Consider the following 18,866-nt stretch of genomic DNA (forward strand, 5'->3'; position numbering starts at 1 on the left):
TTTTTAAAGGCCTTGTTGACCATGGCAGACGGGATTGTGCACCATGCATCTTTCACCTATCCAGCAAAGTCCTGCAGTGAGGCACGCTTCATTTTATTGACGGGCATGAATTCGTGGCAGCCAGTGACAACCCATTCGGCGTAGAGCGGCTGAATTCTATCTTTCACTGGCTTGTTCAAACAAACATTGGGCGGCTGGAGCTGCGATGTCATGCCACCGGGTATCACGAAAAGGTCGGTGTTGCATGCAGCCAGCTTGTCCTTGATGTGTTGGTGAAGGTGGCACCTGAACGCATCGAGCACAAGCATCCCACATAGACCCAAACTGCCGCTGGGTCTCTTCTGCCAAACGTTATCCGTCCAGTCAGCGATCAAGTTCGTGTTCATCCAACCTTTTTCATTTGTGCGCACAATCACGCCACTCGGAAACACGATTCCTTTCGGGAGCGTCTTCCGTCTGAAGATAAGATACGGGGGGCAGCTTGTGCCCATCTGCAGTACAACAAAGCATTGCGGTGACTCTAGTTTTTTCGTGGCCGGAAGACAAAACGCGCATTTGCCTTGCCCCCTTCTTTCCAACGGTTGTGGTGGCAGGCATGTCAAAGTAGAGCGGCGTCTGATAAGCATTTCCAATCTGTCTGAAGTGGTAGCCGTTTCTATGGCACAACTTCAAAGCATACTGCTGAAAACTGTAATTTCTCTTCATATTCTTCGGGCAATTTCGGCATATCCCTGTCCGCCTTCGAAGAGAAAAGCATTTTCTTTTCATAAAATTTGATAGCCAGCACCTGCTCGCTTTGAAGTCACTCCGCACTAGCCCTTTTTGTAGGGCTAACTGCACCGTCCATACTTCGAGCAGATCGGTTGTCACAGGCTGCTGTGCCGCTCGCTGCTCTTGCACGCATTCTGTGAGCAGCTGTTCTATTTTGGTGAAGCGGCCCTGCTTCGGTCCACTGAAACCCTTCCTTGTTGCTTTGCTGGCGAAAATATTCTCCTTCTGTTTGTGCCAGTCCTGCACGCAAGTTTTGGGAACTCCGTATGCCCGTGATGCGCCCCGATTTTTGTCCGTTTCTGCGCACGGAATAATTTTCCTTTTAAATGCGGCATCTTGGTGGACTCTGCATGTCTTCACAGTCGGCGCTTCCATGCTGATTTAATAAATGCAAGAAACGGGAAGACAGGCAGTAGACTTCGTTACACCAGCACCTGGTTACACGTACAACATGGAGGTATGCACATGGAGGAAGCTATGGCAGCTAGGCTAGAAGCGCGTAAAGTCGGCCATTTTTCGAATGCTGATGGCGATATGATAATGGGGATTTAGGGTCGTACTCAATTCTAACACACATGCAATTTTTGTACCCGTTTTATCAAAAAAAAAGAAAGGTGCACATTAGATTCAAGTAAATACGGTAAGCCGTAGTCGCTTACCGCAGTTCAAACAATTAGTGCATGGTATTTACTTTATTTTTTGGCACGTACAAGCACGTAATTGGCAAAATGTCGTGCATGCGGGCCATAGATAGGGAAAAATGCAGCACACAGACCTTTCACAGACTGTTGTTGCCACCAATAGTGATGTCAGAACATGGTGGCTATGATGTGTTTCCTGTTCCTATAGCTTCTGGCACTTCCACGTCGTCCACAGTGATGAGGTGGAAGTTGATGACGGCCCTTCTGTACCCGATGATAGCATGCTGTGTAACAAGCATGTGATGCCCCCTCGGGCATAATCTTCGTTGGCCCACCAGGCTTGGTGGCCTGCCGTGCTCGGTAGGCAACATTGGGCACCACACCCAATAAACACCAACGAGCACAGCTGCTCGGGGTCAGTCATCATTCGTCACCACCACGCTGTGGAGCGTCTATCGTCGTTTCGGTAACGCTTCTATCGTAAAATCCCAGAAAGGGTTGCTGCCGATGTCACTGCGCAGTTTTCGAAAGTCGCTCCCATGACGTCGTCCTGCGCAGCTGCATCACGAGAAAAGCATCCTGCTCGAAACTATGCTGCACCCGCACTTGAATTTAGTGATGAGTACTCGAGTTATGATTCCGAGGATGGCAGTAAAGCAGATTCAAGCTTTGATGGCGACAACGTTTTGAGTCAGCATAGGACATCCGCATCTATTCATCGGCGAATTTACAACCTTGAGCGGTCTCCTTCCTTGTGCGCCCTTATCTGCTGATCTTTTTCGATGGCCTGAGAGCTCTACTGATTATCTTCAGGGAGCATACTTCACTTGGTTATCATGTGCTGCCATTGGCAGCAAAGAAACATCCATTCACACCAAAAAGGCCGCCTGTAGCACATCTAGGCCCAGCGCTACAGAGCGCAAGACAGTTTACAACGGTGTGGGATTTATTTCTACTGTTCTTCTCTGCAGAGGTGATAAAGACAATGTGCAAAAATGCAGACAGATATGCTTGGATGCATAATCTTGTAATTGCCCAGCTACGCTGAAAGCGATTGGTCCTGGAAGAAGTGCATGGCTCCAGACAAATTGGTGAAGTATGTTTCTTGGACTTCTCATCAAACCATCCTCAGCAGATGTCTAAGTGACAGAACTGCAAAATGTGTTACAAGGACCACAAGCTTAAACAAAAACCAACGTTTTGTGGCAAAATTGTGAAGTGCACCTATGCTTCACAAATTCCAGGACAACTATGTCCCAAAACCAATCCACAATAGCATCGCTACCGGGCCTTACGGTCTGGCAGTGGAACTGCCACAGTTACAACAACATTACCCTGTGGGCGGCCGGCGGCACCGACGCCAGCATCGAGCAACAGCTGCAAGCGGCGGTTACCGCCATCGAGCAGCACCTTGATGGCACAGGCCTAATGTGCTCGCCCGTCAAATCCGAGCTGTTCGTCGTCACACCGCTTCGACCGGGACGGAAGCGCGCTCCTCTTCGGGCGTGTGATCACATCAAAATTGTGACTGCATCGGGGCAATGCATCCTCGAAGTTCCCAAGATCAGGGTCCTGGGCCTGCTGCTCAACAAGAGCGGCCGCAACGACAAGACCATGAACAAGCTTACCACCAAGGCAAAGGACGCCATCCGGCTCATACATCGAGTCTCTACACGACGGGCGGGCATGCGTGAAGACAGTCTCGTGCGCCTTGTCCAGTCGTTCGTGATCAGTCACATCGCCTACGTTGCGCCCTACCTTAACTGGCACGTCACTGACAGGACCAAGATCAACACGCTGATCAGACGGGCTTACAAGACAGCGCTGGGTTTAATGGAGACCACGAGTACGGCTCGGCTCTTGCAGCTCGGCGTCCATAACACCCTAGAAGAAATAGCCGAGGCGCAGCTCACCGCGCAATTCGAGCGCCTCTCTATCACCAAGACAGGCCGCTGTATACTGACGTCCTTGGGTTACAACCCCCAAGCTCCCAGCCGGCAACCGTGCGAGATCACAGATGAGGCGCGGGCCCACATTTACGTGGACCCCATCCCGAAAAACATGCACCCAGAATACAACCAAGAACGGCGGCAGGCGCGGGCCAAGGCCCTCACCGAGCAACACGCCCAAGACCCGCATGCCCGGTACGTGGACGCCGCGGAATACAAGCGGGAAGGCTTCGCGGCAGTGGTCGTTGCGGCGGCTACCGGCACCAAGACAACGGCAGCGAGCGTGCGGTGCACGAACGCCACAGACGCCGAGGAGGTTGCCATCACTCTGGCGATCACCGAGGCCGAGTGTCGCACCGTGCTCAGCGACTCGAGGAATGCCGTGCGCAACTTTGCCAAGGGGCGAATATGCGCGCTGGCGGCCGCCATCATCGGCAAGCTCCAACTTCAAGACCGCGGCAGCACCGTCCGTATCAAGTGGTTCCCGGCGCACGCCGGCGAGTGTGCATCCTCACCGAACCACAACGAGACGGCCCATTCGGCCGCGCGAGCGCTTACCTTCCGCGCCCCCGAGAGTGACCGTTCCGTGTGGTGGTTCGAAACCAAGGACAGATTGACTAGTTATGCCGAAGTAACCAAGTGTTACCGCTTAGCTCGACGGACAATGCTGCCTCCCCACCCGGCACTCAGTCGGGAGGAGGGCGTAATCCTAAGACAAATACAGACCGCGTCACTCCTCGCCCCCGCAATGCTGCACGTGCTTCACCCAGAGCTTGTGGGAGATATGGGGTTCTCCTCCTCCGTACTCTTGGGACAAAGGAACGACAACACAGTAGTGCAAACAGTCACAAGGGCATTTATTGCACCTTTCATAGATCAATGCCTGCTAGCCGAGTTGCTATCCCCAAAACATGCCGATGGGCGCGCGACAAATCTAGAAGTCCGACTCACCGCGAGCGAGCGAATATGTTCGCCCCATGCTGGATCCCAACGCCTGGTCGTCCGCGTGTATAGTCACGCGAATCGTGGCGCGTTCGAAGGCGGCCACGCGAGGCGGTCTCGCAGATGCATCGGTCGCCGCGCGCTCGCGGGAGACGTCCTCCGCCGCGCGCCGACCCGCCGGGAAAGAGGGGCGCTGCACGCGCGGCAGGTCCGTGCGGCCTGCTGTCTCCAACCCAAGAGGCCAAGCGCCTTCCCTTTCGGCGCCCGAGTAACCCCGCCGCGACAGTCGCGCCATCTCTCGCACCGCGCTTGTACCACGCCGCGGGCGCCAGGCCACGCGAGCCGTGCGGGAAAAACAGCATATCAGGGGATGCGCTATGCGGGAAAACATCAGGGGAGGCGCGAGGGTCGCGCATCCCCACATCCCCCCAACCTTAAATCACTTCTTATTCCGGCGAAACATGTGACACGGTCTAACATCAACACGTGCTTCGCGAACAAGGTGGTACATGCAACAGTGGCCGCGCCGGGGAAATGTCCACACGCTGTCCATAACATGCGAGCCGACTGTCCTTGGGTACACCGCTGGCGTCCGCCGGTCACAGCAGCAGCTTTGCGACTCGACGGCACGATCCCAGGCCAGGACTCCGGAGACGACGACGCAGTAGTCGGTACGAGCAAGCGTCGCTCGCGCCGACGCGCCCAGCTGGCAAGAGCCGCCGTAGCTGTCGGTGACCGCTGGCTCCTTTGTCCGCCGCCGAGGGTTGTGAGCTGGATGCAGGAGGCCGCCGAAGTCGCTGCGCCGAACTGGCCACAGCATCACCATCGCCCGGGGTGACTCGATCGTAGTCCGGGGCAGCCGCGCAGACGATGTGCAGGTGACAGCCAGCCAGGGGTGACTCCAATCACGCTGCGTACACTCAAAACACTCGGCAAACACTAAAGTAGTGCAAGGAAGAGGAATTCTGCATGCGCATCGCCCACGTGGTACGATGTTCAACTCGGCTAGCAAAAGATCGGGCAGCTACTCAGATGCTAAGTTCACGTGAACGAAGCTCGCTTTCTTGAGTCGAACGAGTAATTTCAATTCGTGCGAGGCTAACTAGAATGAGGGAAGCAACTTGCAACACCTCAACGCCACGGTCCACCAGGTTGTGTCCCTCCACGTGCGACAGGCAGCTTCGTAAAGCCTTAGGCCTAAAGCGTCGCTACTCTGACAACAACCGGCATCCAAAAACAACACTCAAAATGAGCGCAAAACAGGCAGCCGCGAGGAGACGTTAGCTCTGTGAGGTGGTCCTACTCCGCTCGGTGCACACAGCATCCGAGTTGACGGCGCCCACCGTCCCAGACGGTGTCGGAGCGCCCGGTGCCAGACCGCAATACCAGTCAGCCCGTAGTGGCACCCGTGGCCCGCGGCCACCCGGCTCCCTGAGCCGCGACTTCATCCGAGTCAAAGAGATAGAAGAAGCTATTTACATAAGAAATTCGGACCACCCACGAGGCTTCCGTACTCACTCGCTTCAGGCTTGCCACTGCTCCGCGGGCGCTCAGCCTCGCTCTCCCAGGATGCAGACCACGTGGCTCTCGTACCGACGAATGTCATTAAAAAAAACACTTGCGAAAAGGCTTAGCATGTTGACATGTTCAAACACACTACAGCCACCGCCGCCTCGCTCAAGAAAGCACGCCGCCGACGCTAGCGATCAAAATCCACGCTAGCCCTACGCTTCGGTTCGAACAACGGTCTCGAACGAAGCAACACTTAAAATTATCGTCCTATGCCCCAAGAGGTCCACGTTGGGCAGCCAGATGTGGGGAGATATGGGGTTCTCCTCCTCCGTACTCTTGGGACAAAGGAACGACAACACAGTAGTGCAAACAGTCACAAGGGCATTTATTGCACCTTTCATAGATCAATGCCTGCTAGCCGAGTTGCTATCCCCAAAACATGCCGATGGGCGCGCGACAAATCTAGAAGTCCGACTCACCGCGAGCGAGCGAATATGTTCGCCCCATGCTGGATCCCAACGCCTGGTCGTCCGCGTGTATAGTCACGCGAATCGTGGCGCGTTCGAAGGCGGCCACGCGAGGCGGTCTCGCAGATGCATCGGTCGCCGCGCGCTCGCGGGAGACGTCCTCCGCCGCGCGCCGACCCGCCGGGAAAGAGGGGCGCTGCACGCGCGGCAGGTCCGTGCGGCCTGCTGTCTCCAACCCAAGAGGCCAAGCGCCTTCCCTTTCGGCGCCCGAGTAACCCCGCCTAAAGCCCCTTAATAATTTTAAAGTAGCGACACTCTCCTCCACTCCCGCGCTTTCCTCCTCGATTCTCCTCGCCCGCCGGCTGTGCGCGCTGCGCACGGCACGCTTCGCAGGCCATCGCGCGCTCGCCGGCTTGATGCATCAGCTGGCACCCGTGATCGCACCTAACTTCGGGATTTTTTTCTCGCTCTATTATTAAACGAAAGCACTAGATAGGGATGCAATGTGCTTGACTCTACCATGACCCACATTTATCACCTTCTCGTTTGAGCAATGAAAGCGCTAAACGTGCGCGTTTGCGGCATGAATTAACAATCGCAGCGTACTGTATATAGCCCACATTGGCTTTGATATCTTTATACTGGTCACTTCAACAGGGCAGAGCTTTAATTAGCGCAGTATTTAATTTACATTTGTACATTCTTTAATATTTTTCGACACAGTGACGCCCCGTTAAATGCAATTTCAACTAGCGCTGCATTTTCGCGGAAGTACTTTTTATGACACTATATTTTTGCAGTCGAGCCAGGCAGAGATTGCGGTAATTTAGTTTGACGTCATTGCGTGCGTGAAGCTTCAGAAGCAGGACAGTGGCCGCAAAAATGATGCGAAATTTGCTATAACGTGATTATGGATTTTTTTTTTGGGGGGGGGGGGGGGGGCAGGGTGGGAGGGGTTCAGTCCTAAAAGGCTTGGGGCCTCGGTGTAATGCATATGCCGCGCATTTAATACCTGGGCTATAGAAATTTCATTCCTGCTTGAAAGAGAACAATTTTTTTCTAGTTTTTCGTGCTCTCAAGAGATATATTTTTATTGACTACTGTAGAAGTGAGCGTAGCCAAGGGTTGGCTTGAAATTTATGAATGATTGCTGACGGCAACGGACGACTAGATTAAGAGATGGGAAGGGGATGCTGTCTCTGTGACTTATTCAGTGTAGCCCATCGAATGCATTCAATTAGTGCCTCAGACGCCCGTGGTGATGCAATATTCAGCGCTGTAAAGGACGATAAGATAGGATTTAGCTCTTCTGTGACTGGGTCGGTTTCAAGGAAACAATTCGTACTATTTTAGAAACACAGAGCTTAAGAATCTGACGTTACTTTGATAGCATAACTAAATATAAATTGTAAAGATTTCACCTATGGCGAATGAAAGTCAGCCTTAAAAGGCATCTCTGCTGACTCGCTCCTCACGTGCCGCTAGACCTCGGAATCGCGGTTGACTTTCACAGTCGCGGCGGTCACACAAAAGCCTTCATCGCTCTAAAGATCCATAGGAGGCAAGAAGATGCTCAAAGCTTATTTGCGCGAAGTTTTGGTCCTCCTTTGCACATTATTCTTCCCATCTGTGGCATTAATGACTCTCCCAGATGTCATTCCTTTTGCAATTTGCCAATAAAGCTGTTTCGTAAGAGCTGGAAAAGCTGCCAGCCGCAGCCATTACCATAGATCTGAGAGAGCGGCATGCAGGGTTTTGCCAGTTTTTTCATCTACTTACTGAAAACATTGTGCCACCCCAACACAAATTTCAGACGCAGAGTACAGGTCTGGAGCATAGAATACACAGCCACTGTGACACACCAGCACATATCTGGCCAGATGCAATTTTTATTGCAGGTGACTCCTGAAACGTTACACGGAAAACACACAAAACATCCAGGATGGCACACACTTCGGAAAATAAAAATATTTATATAAACCGCCGGTTAGAAGTAGCATAAGCTCGAACCCAGTAAGATGAAACATTGCATGGTGTTATTCTCCAGACGATATGCGTCTGATGTTGTGAATCCACTTTATTCTGCGGCTGATGTCGTTCTTCGCTCGAGGAATCGTGAAAAGCATGAAGCTATTTTTTCACGCCGGCTTGTGCACTGAAATGCGCAGCAACCTGGCATAACGCGGTGCGAAATGCAGAGTTCGAATTAGCTGAATAAAGGAACACGGCCTGCCCATGGCGCCGAAGAAAAACAACAACACAAGCAAAGCGACGTTTTCGCGCGCGTTTCCAAGGCGACGGCTGGGGCCGGCCGGAGCGGCCAATCATCGGTCAGAAAAGCGCCGAGTGGAGAGGCGGGCGAGGAGGATGTGCGAGGGTTGGCGGCGCGGCGGCAAAGTTCACAGAATGGCGCTACTTTCAGTATCAAGGGGCTTTAACCCCGCCGCGACAGTCGCGCCATCTCTCGCACCGCGCTTGTACCACGCCGCGGGCGCCAGGCCACGCGAGCCGTGCGGGAAAAACAGCATATCAGGGGATGCGCTATGCGGGAAAACATCAGGGGAGGCGCGAGGGTCGCGCATCCCCACAAGCTCTATCCGAGTGGGCTGTGCGGTGTTTGTGCAGCAGGTCCGGCGGACCAATGGCACATCATGTGGGACTGTGCCAGGTTCCCGACGGCAGCTACCTCCAGGACTTACCCGCCAGAACTTCAAAGTGCACTACAGTCAGCAGACAAGGACTCACAACTATGGGCCGTCCAGCAGGCCCGGGGTGCACTCGAAAAGCACAAGCCTCATGACCCACTACAAACGGGCCCAACTGGGCTAGTGCAGAGTAGGGTATAACCCCGGGTCGACGCTTGGCCAGCGTCACGACTCGTTAAATCGTCGTTTGCCGGCACTTTATTAAAGTTATTCCTATCCTATCCTATCCAGGAACTGCTTCACCACGTGGCATGAGCGATGAACTGGTCTTAGTTTTTTTTTGTATCCAAAGAACAGCGGCGTACTGAGCATTTATTTTTTCAGACGCTTATCCTGGGTTATTTATCTTTGATATGTATATTTTGAATTTTATTTGATATTAATATTTTTGTAGATATCATGTTTTCTTTTATTGTTGTTTTTATCAACTGGCAGCAAAAATGACTTTCTAGAATTTTTGTTTTACCTAATAATTTTTTTGCTTGGCAATGTATGGTTTTGGAAAGAGCATTTCATTATGTACCAAATGCTACGCTGCAATGTGTTCTGGAATATTATTTGTAGTGGTAAATAATTTTTTTCCGTAACCTCCAAAAAACTACCATTTTCTCACGGTAATGAAAGAGTTAATAGGCGATAACCGAAAAGTGCCGCCGTTCCCTGCTGCAGACTATGATCGTATACGTTTTCTGGCCACTAGATCCCATGAGAACAAGAGCTTTTCCTCTATGGCGGAGTCAGAGGAATGCTAATCGGAATGGTGGGAATGCCGCGTGGTTTGGCATGCTGCTGAGAGCATTGTCGGTGCGCAGTATGTTTGAATTTACTGTCGCAAATGCTTGCGCGCTCGAATTACCAGGCGTTTTCACCCCTTGGAATACACATAGCTTTGACGGTACAACAGCATCAGTTCAAATAAACCGAAAGTTTGAATTAAGCATGTTCGAATTCACGAGATTCGACTGTACATTCACCTTTATGGGGATTTCAAAGGGAATTTGATGTACTTTGTTACGTCCTGTTTCATTATAATGAGATTTGACTGCAAGTGGCCACAAGTATTTGGAGCCAAACCCTTAAAATAAGGAGGGGACAGCTACCACTAGGCTCATTTTGGTCATCACACTTGTTGCTTGGCATGCAACTTTCAGAAGTTGTGTACAGTATTTACTTCAATCTAATGCGCACGTTTTTTCCGGTAACACAGGTCCAAAAATTGTGTGCGCGTTAGAATTGAGTACGACCCTAAATCTGCGTTACCATATCATCACCATCAGCATTTCAAGATGGCCGCCTCGTACACGTTTCGAGTCTAGCTGCAATAGCTTCCTCCATGTGCTGTAGTATGTATGCTTAAGTTAGTCCACTGTCCGTCTTCCCCTTTTCTGCGTTTGCTCTATCAGAATGGATGTGCCCACTGCGAAGACACGCTGAGTTCATCACGATGCCACAATTAAAAGGAAAGTGATCACATCACGTGTGTAGAGATGGACGAGAATTGGGCCGCACCATGGGCGTTCAGAGTTCCCGAAACTTGCGTGCAGGACTGGCACAAACAGGAGAGGCATTCTACATCGGTGGCTGCTACGTATGGCACAGCCGCATGGCCCCTATCTTGAAAGTGATCTACGATGGAGACAGAATCTACACATCTAGGCACACTGCACTGTGTTCTCGTCGCTTAGTTCACATTGAAGTGAGAGGCCACACAAAGGTCAATTCGCTCGCTCTTGCTACCGCACTTTCTCACTCCAGCATTTTAATAAACAGTATCCGCGGTCATTGCGAGAGACGTTTTCATATTTGCATGTGTGCGCGTGACACCATGCTTGTTAATTTATAGTTAGTAAGCGAAGGTTTAAAATCTTATATGGCCGATAAAACTACTCTCTGTTTTTCGTATAGCTGTCTACTAATTTACTATTACAATTGATGCTTTGCCTTTTGGGCGAAACTGCGACTTTCTTTATTTATTGCAATTTTAATGCATTGGGAGTAAATCCTTGTTTTTCCAAATGAGAGAAAGTTGTATTTCTGTGCGAAAGAATGAGGTGTGCAATACTGTAAAGAACTCTCTTTTTTTTTTGTTACGGTAAACGGTGTGCATTGTTACAATCGGAGTTTTTTTTCCCCATTTTCTTTCTTTCTTTTTGTCACGGAAAATGGGTGCATGTTACAATCGAGGGCGCGTTAGAATAGAGTAAATACGATATATTATGTGCCCACTGGAAATACTTTGCCATTTGCAGAGAATGTCTTGTTTTTAAAACAAGTTCTTGTAGGCATGTGCAGATATTCAATATTTTTGAATATTTGATTGAGTATTATGTTAATCAATATTTACTTTGGCTTGATTTTCATTATTTGAAGGTTTCAAAATATTCAAACTGAATGAATATCCATAATTTTGCACTCCCAATAGACGATATGCAAAACCTGTAAGCGCGCTACTTCAAACACCTTCTTTGACGCTACCAAGATGGCAGAACTTGAGCTAGAATTGTAATTGAAGTATCAATGTAGGCGTTATTTACATCATTCCTGCCAGCGTCCGTTCCCCACACTGTCTGAGGTTTAAAAATGCGTTTCTCAGCTTTGACAGTGCTACTCGGAGGAATGTCACCATCTTGGTTAGGGAAAGTCAGCTCTGTGGGAAAGCCTGTTTACGGACTTTTGCATATTGTCTATTACAACACCAAAACAAAATGGAAAGAAAGATATATTTCTGCAAGCTTAACCCGCGGCAATAACTGTATACAATGCCCAAAACTTTGTAAAAGCAGTCTCCATTAGCGAATGCAAGAGTTGTCCACGGCGTATATTCGGCCAAGGGCTTGACATCAAACCATTGCAGGAAGTTAGCCGCTAACCGATAATCAAAGCCCAAAATATGGACTAGACTGAAGACTGTAAAAGTGACTAGCGTTTCTACCACGTTAGTCTACCAAATTAGTCTGTGCACTTACAAAATAAAATAGGTTGAACGGGCCCTGAAACACGTTTTAAATATAGTAAGAAAATGTGGCCAATCTGTTGTAGAGGCTACTGTGAATACGCGAGCCAAATATTACTGCACTGCATGCAGCAAAGAATTTACAATCTTATGTCAAAAACAGTGAAAATGCACTTGCTCTCACTTCTGCAATGCCATCATGCTTCATCGAAAGTAGGTGGCACATATACATTATTGGCTTATTTCGTGATTGCGAGATAATTTTCAGTAATACATAATTGCAAATTTTGAGTTAAATAAATGAAAATATATATGCTCGTAATTCGAAAAAAAAAAAAATAATTTCATCTTTGCACTGCGCGTAGCTGTGTCAGGTGTGGGTAGCTCTAGAGCTGTCAGCAGTGTGCTGCATAGCGTAGTCTACCACGGCCGCCATGGGGTGCTGCAACGAGCCCTTTTGCTGCTGCGACGCTCAACTTTTGGCCAGGGCTTCACTCTCTTGGCTTCTCTGCTGTGTAGCTTTCTAGCGCGCTAGCAGAGACGAAAAAAGAGAGAAAGCTGGGTATTGGTGTTATAACTTCGCTCATAATTGAAGGATTTGAAAAACTTTTTGAGGCATGAAATTTGCGAGACTTAAAGTCCTTCAGTAGTGAGGCCATCCTATATGATTAGTTAGAAAAGTCTTTCACAGCCTCTTGAAGCTTGCATGTAGGCGGAAAGCATCAGGCTGAATTTGTGCAACACAGCATTAACTGCTGGTGTCATGCATTCGGGTCGCAATTCACAGCATCACCACGATGTACCACAAGCGAACACGAAACACTCCTCCGGCTCAACCACGACAAACTATTTAGTAGATTGAAGCACCATAGTAAGCAAGAGCCTGTAAACAAATTTTATGTGCTTTTGAGTAATACATTTTCATCTTGGCATTCTTGCATTAAAATATTTGAATGGCCCTTTGAATATAACCTGACTCCAGAGGTGAACCTGTTTCCCTTTTTGAAAGTAAACAACCAACTCTTTTTAGATTTGTCAATATCTGGTTTTAATGTTGTGGTTTTACGAAAGTCCCGCAACTATTTGAACTATTTGCTTCGAAATTATGTGACGTTAATTACTGTTTGCTTTGGCTTTGCTTCTGACCAAAAAATTTATATTCTCACAAGCCTGCAAACTCGTCTGGAGTAAATTATAGCATGGGAAACTTTTCTTCATTCACCTAGTGTAACAACATCCCCATTTGGAAAAGTGGTATAATATCTAGTCTCGAAGAGAAAAATCATGTGCAATGAACTGTGCTCTTCATTAATGCTGCTGCAGCACCTGGGACACCTGGTGCCAGCTACAAGCCGGTGACTCAGCAGCTAGCAGAAGCACTAGGAGTGAGTCCTGAGGCAGCGCAGAGCATGAAGGCCTCTTTTTTTGCCCAGGACAGGGATGATGATGACGAAGAGGATCATGGTGGGTGTGCTTGTCTTGCTTTGTAGCTTAGCAATGTTGTTGCTTACCAGTGCACCTGCAAGCCACATGTGATGCAGGCGCCATGTTACTTGTGACTATTTTAATGGACCACATGAAGTGAAGCGGTGCACTTGCCTTCAGACATGGGCTTCACTCAGCCAACTAAACTTATTGTGCCATGGGGCCTGTGTAATGTCATTACTGTGAAACAGTGTATGCAACATTTTTCTGCTCTATCAAAATTCCTCTCTAAATTTTAATATGGTTGGTTGCTGAAATTCAATCTTTTACTAGGCTTGTTGCCGCCATTACTACTTGAACAGGGCTTATTTGCGAAGGGGCTTGCTAGTCTTTATTTAGTTGGTGTTAGTGACTGGTAACAGTAGATGCCTTCAATGGGTTGTACTGCATGCAAGAAAAAAGGCAGTGAGTGCAGGAGGCAAGCATAAATGAGGATTGTGTGCATATCAGCTTGCTAAAAGGACACAAAAGAGAAAATTTATTTGAGCCGATTTTGCAAATTACTCTTCTACAAATCCAAAAGAAGCCTCTCTCATTGTGAGAAGACACTTGGTGAACCAGGAAAGATGCAAAAACGAGAGAGAGAGAGAGAGAGAGAGAGAGAGAGAGAGAGAGGGGGGGGGGGGGGATGGCCACCTTGAAGTTCCTGCATCAGCTTGCTGTGGATTTTGAGGGCATATGCTCAGGCCCAAATAAATTTTTATTGGTAAAAATAGACTACATTGTATTATGACAAGTGCCAAAGACACAACTTGAGAAGTTTCAAGAACTACTGAGCTACAGCAGCCCGAATGTGAAGGAATAGTTTCAACCCAATGACGTCATACTAACATACTAACCAAGAGGGGAAGTGGGTATTCTGACCTTCATTATGACCCCCTTTACCAAATTTAATGAAACTGCACAGTCTTGTTCAGTGTTTTTATGCTGATTTCAAATATGCAATTGTTTTTAAAATATGCCAATGAGTTCTAAAGTTAACTAAAATTAATTAGCATTGTTTCTGGGAACAGTGGAGCAAGAACTACTAATCAAAATCTTGCTTTAGGCACATAGCTAGATACTAGGAGCCATAAGCTTCACAATGGTAGGAATAGTTTTTTGGTATAACAATTATTAACAATTATACAGGAGATCAAAGCTTTCTGTTCAAAATGGGTCCAAAGTTGCTGTTTCATGCACGGACAATAAAAGAATATGGCCTTGGTGAGAACAGCAAATTTTCTTTGAGATACAAGAGCCACATTGACCGCATGTTCCGCATAGGAATGGATTTGACATTGAAAAGCTCGTGTTTGTCTGTTCAGTTTACAAAGTTGTGAATCAGCGGCAGCAGAACAGCAGCAGTATCAGCTTCTTACATGCAACATCTCGATGTCCTCTTGCATACATCTAACAAAAGAGAAAAGAAAAACGGAGAAGCCTATTTGTGTGCACAGTAGAACGAAAAGGCTCTCGCAGAAGTCTCTAACTACTCTTCTGCTGCATTGGCCGTGTGTCTCGCAAATTTCTCTAGCCTTGCCATCCGATCAAGTTTTCTGCCGCTGTCGAGTGGTGTGTATTGTCTATTGCCTTGGCACCTATTCTGCCGCTCTAACACAGCCTCAGTTATCTTCTCTACACATTACACGACCTGGCTAACTCCGCCTGTTGCTCTCCGATCTCAACTACAATACAAGCTACATGTGGTTGCTCTCCATTACGTTGCTGGCATCTTTCGGTCTCTAAAGTGTTGCGCTGTTCATTATTTCGTATTCCGTCGACAACTGCGTGGTCCTTGGATTCCTTTCAAGTTCCCTCATTATCCTCCGAATTTCATCAGCGGCAGAAAACTTGATTGGATGGCGAGGTTAGAGAAATTTGCGAGACACACGGCCAACGCAGCAGAAGAGTAGTTAGGGAAGGGCAGCGGATTGGGCAAGTTGGTGTTCCATGGTAACAATAAAATTCAAACAGCGCTAGACGACAGGACCAGAAAGAGGAGGAGACAAACACAGCGCTGAACTTACAACTGTAGGACCAGAAAGAGGAGGAGACAAACACGGCGCTGAACTTACAACTGTAGGACCAGAAAGAGGAGGAGACAAACACGGCGCTGAACTTACAACTGTAAGTTGTAAGTTCAGCGCCGTGTTTGTCTCCTCCTCTTTTTGGTCCTGTCGTCTAGCGCCGTTTGAAGAGTAGTTAGAGACTTCTGCGAGAGCCTTTTCATTCTACTGTGCACACAAATAGGCTTCTCCGTTTTGCTTTTCTCTTTTGTTAGATGCACGCAAGGGGACATCGTAATGAATCGTCTTTGACACCCTGTCGTCGGCTGGAGGAGTTGCCAGTGTACAGTCAACGACCGACTTTCTGGGATGCCTGATAATTTGGGCGGCCTCGCGGCACCACCACGTACCCCATAGAGTCAATGTATCAGAAAGTCTGAAATTTCGGACGCAAGAACCCTTCGCCGTCTGATTTTCCGGACTTTTTACCGTGACCGCAGGTCCGAAATGGCATTAATCAAAGCCACCACTGCTGCTGTTTTGATTACCTCGCCACATCGAACCGGCGCTCTCGCATGCAGATGCACTGGCTGCCGTAGCCACCACTGCGGCAACGCTAGACCTAGCTGCTTTGACGTTCGCTATTAAGCTTCTTGTCGTTGGGTGCCGTGTTTTTCATTGAAGAAATTCACTGTTGTCAGCAACACCACAATTCTGCCTTTGTGGTCCTCGCAACTGGCTTAGAAGCTTGGAAAGCACAGTGCGTTGCATAATGCCGGTTCCTGAATGTCAGCTTCGCCTCTGTACAGAAGTGTTACTTGGTGAAGCATACGCAAAAGTATTGTAGTGAAGCATAACAAGCATGGGAGGGGCTATTGCTATAGGATACAGTATGTATTCCTTAATTATACATGCGTGCACCCGTTATTTCTTGTCACAGTACGAGCACCGATATGCCTAATACGTGTACCGACAGGCCTTCAGAGCATTATCGAATGTGCCTGTGGCGGTTTGAGCCCTTAAATGCAGTAAATGACATGCGTTTATTTTTTCCAATTGGCCGATTTTTCAGACGTTTTCATGGTCCCTAGGGAGTTCGAAAAATCGGACATAGACTGTGCAACTGACCAAAAAGATGCTTCAAATTGTGTGCGGGGGGCGAACGAGTGGTATAAGGAGGACAAGAACAGAAAGGACCTGTGTATTCAGGAATGAACGCGAAAGGAAACATGCTGCCGCCATTTTCAAGGAGCTTGAGCTCAAAAAACAAAGTGTTGGCTGATGCTGAGATGCAGGTGTCCGTTGTCCAAACCAAAATCAACTCTTTAAAGCAGTGAAGCACAATACTGAGGTATCGTGCGCGGGCTGAGAGCATGTCAGGGCAGTTGAGGTTGACTTACGAGCTGCTGAGAGAGAATCTCAATTGTGACAAAGTTCAGGCCTCATACCGCTGAGCTTGCTATCACTTGATAGAAATAGCTCACGTTCGAAAATATTTGATTCTGTATGCATCTCGTTTTTATTTGTATTTGAGAATGTCCGGCTCGATTTTCAATTTTTTTTGCAATGACATTTTATCTGCTGTGCATTTTTTAACCCCTCCCTTCTATTCTCTTTTTGAATAACATAAACACTACTCCTTAAGTATTCAAATCTGATTAAATCGTCGTTTTAAAAAGTTTTTTTCATTGGCTTATTAGAGAGTGACAGCATCGGGCAGTATGGTTTCAGCCTGTTTTGACATAAAACATAGTTCTGCATCACTCAGGGAATCTTGCAAGGGCACTCAGTGAAAACCTGGAAAACTCAGGGAATTTGGAAATGTCAACATGGTAGCCACCCTAGATTTCTATGTATCTTAGTTACTGATAGCTTGATGCATTCTTGTTATGTAATGCCAAAACTTGTGAGCATAAAATTTTGTGAAAGATTTTCTGATATTTGATTCGATATTCATATTTTTTTAATTCAATTTGATATTCCATTCAAAATCTACTACTTGGTACTTACACATCCCACTTCTAAATATGAAATATCCCTATCTGAGGCCTATTTGAAACCTCCATATGTCTCAAACAATTTCAAGAAATCGTGAGAAGTGGTAATTTAACTATTTGTTTCTCCAAGGCTGTGTCGAATGCAGAAAAGTTAACTTATTTTTTGCACATGAATGTCAAGTCGCTTACGCTGAGGAGTAGTCTTTGATATGCTGATTGCAAAGCTAACCCTAAAACCTGCATTGCCAACTTGCGAAATTGTGGTGCACCTCGCGTGCACTGAAATGCCTGTTTTGTGTTTGTAATTAGGGTAACATAGAAATGGTTGCACCATGGAAGCAAAACAACCTGTATGAATATGTGCCGGGCCACTATCAGCGCACTTGTTCTGCGAATTGTGCGTTAAGTGCCTGGGGGCCAGGCATTGATGCTCATTTGTAACCTTGTGAGCACGAATGAAATGCATTGAGCTAGTTCAGCATGGACTGTGGGCCTGCAAATTGCGCATCGCTGAGTTTTGTATGCTGCTGCCACGATAGTCTTTTTGCATAGTGCAAATATGGCATGCGCATTGGTTTAGCTAAATTCAAACCGTACTGTAAATATCCGTCTAAGTAAAGGGTAGGGCTTAATTCCTTTTGGCCACTCTGAGAACCCTAATAATGCCATTTGCAGGAAGCCCTTGTCTGTAAGAACACAAACCTAGTGGCACGAATCAGGGGCATAGCCATAGGCACGTGCTCCACCCCCCCCCCCCCCCCTTTCCTGAAATTTCTGTGTTAGCATGCGGGTTTCCCAGCCCTCCTTCCCCTTCCTCCTACCTTCCATGCCCGGTCAAGTTGGTGCCCCTCCTCCCCCAAAACAGAAATTTCCCTTGCCCGAAGCAATTCGGTGAAAAGATATAGAGTGTCATTCACACATTCTTGTAAAATGCACACTGTGCTGGGAGGCCTCTTGCGCTCTTCAAGCAGAGTAGTTATTTGCCCTGCCCTAGTTTATGTGAGCCATTTACGCCACAAGCAGAATTGAGGCACGCACCCTGCTAGTTTTTCCTCCATGGCACATACTGCCTTCAGATACAATGTCTTGTTCAACAGCATCTGCCAAAACAGCACCATTTCGTATTTGTCGATAATAAATATTTCCAAAAGCGGGAAAAGTGATTTTGTCCCTCTTAGAAGAAGTACATTTGCAGGAATGCGGCACGGTCCAGCGTTCTATGTATCAAATGTGGCAGTGTACGGGAGCTCAATACATGCATAGCACATCACTGTACATTTTCATCAGATTTCCAAAAGAGTTTTACAACTGTTCAGTATAGGCAATACTTCGTTTATCCAAGTTTTATTTGTCCAGAAAACCTGGCCCTTGCGCCATAAAACACCACGCATCATTATTTGTCCAGAATCGATTCTATTCAATATGCCTGTGTGACGGAACCATTATGAAATGAGAG

General features: G+C 47.8%; 1 protein-coding gene across 3 annotated transcripts in view; it reads left to right on the forward strand.

Annotated features, from left to right (window-relative positions):
* Nup98-96 (nuclear pore complex protein Nup98-96) overlaps positions 1 to 18,866 on the forward strand; it is a 264,767-nt gene that overhangs the window by 130,472 nt on the left and 115,429 nt on the right. For all 3 annotated transcript variants that reach the window (XM_055073379.2, XM_055073380.2, XM_055073381.2), the window contains one exon: positions 13,264 to 13,404. In XM_055073379.2, the coding sequence (XP_054929354.1) occupies positions 13,264 to 13,404 (141 nt within the window). The remainder of the gene's footprint in view (positions 1 to 13,263; positions 13,405 to 18,866) is intronic.

The sequence above is a fragment of the Dermacentor andersoni genome, chromosome 4 (genome assembly GCF_023375885.2).
Source record: "Dermacentor andersoni chromosome 4, qqDerAnde1_hic_scaffold, whole genome shotgun sequence".
NCBI lineage: Eukaryota > Metazoa > Arthropoda > Arachnida > Ixodida > Ixodidae > Dermacentor > Dermacentor andersoni.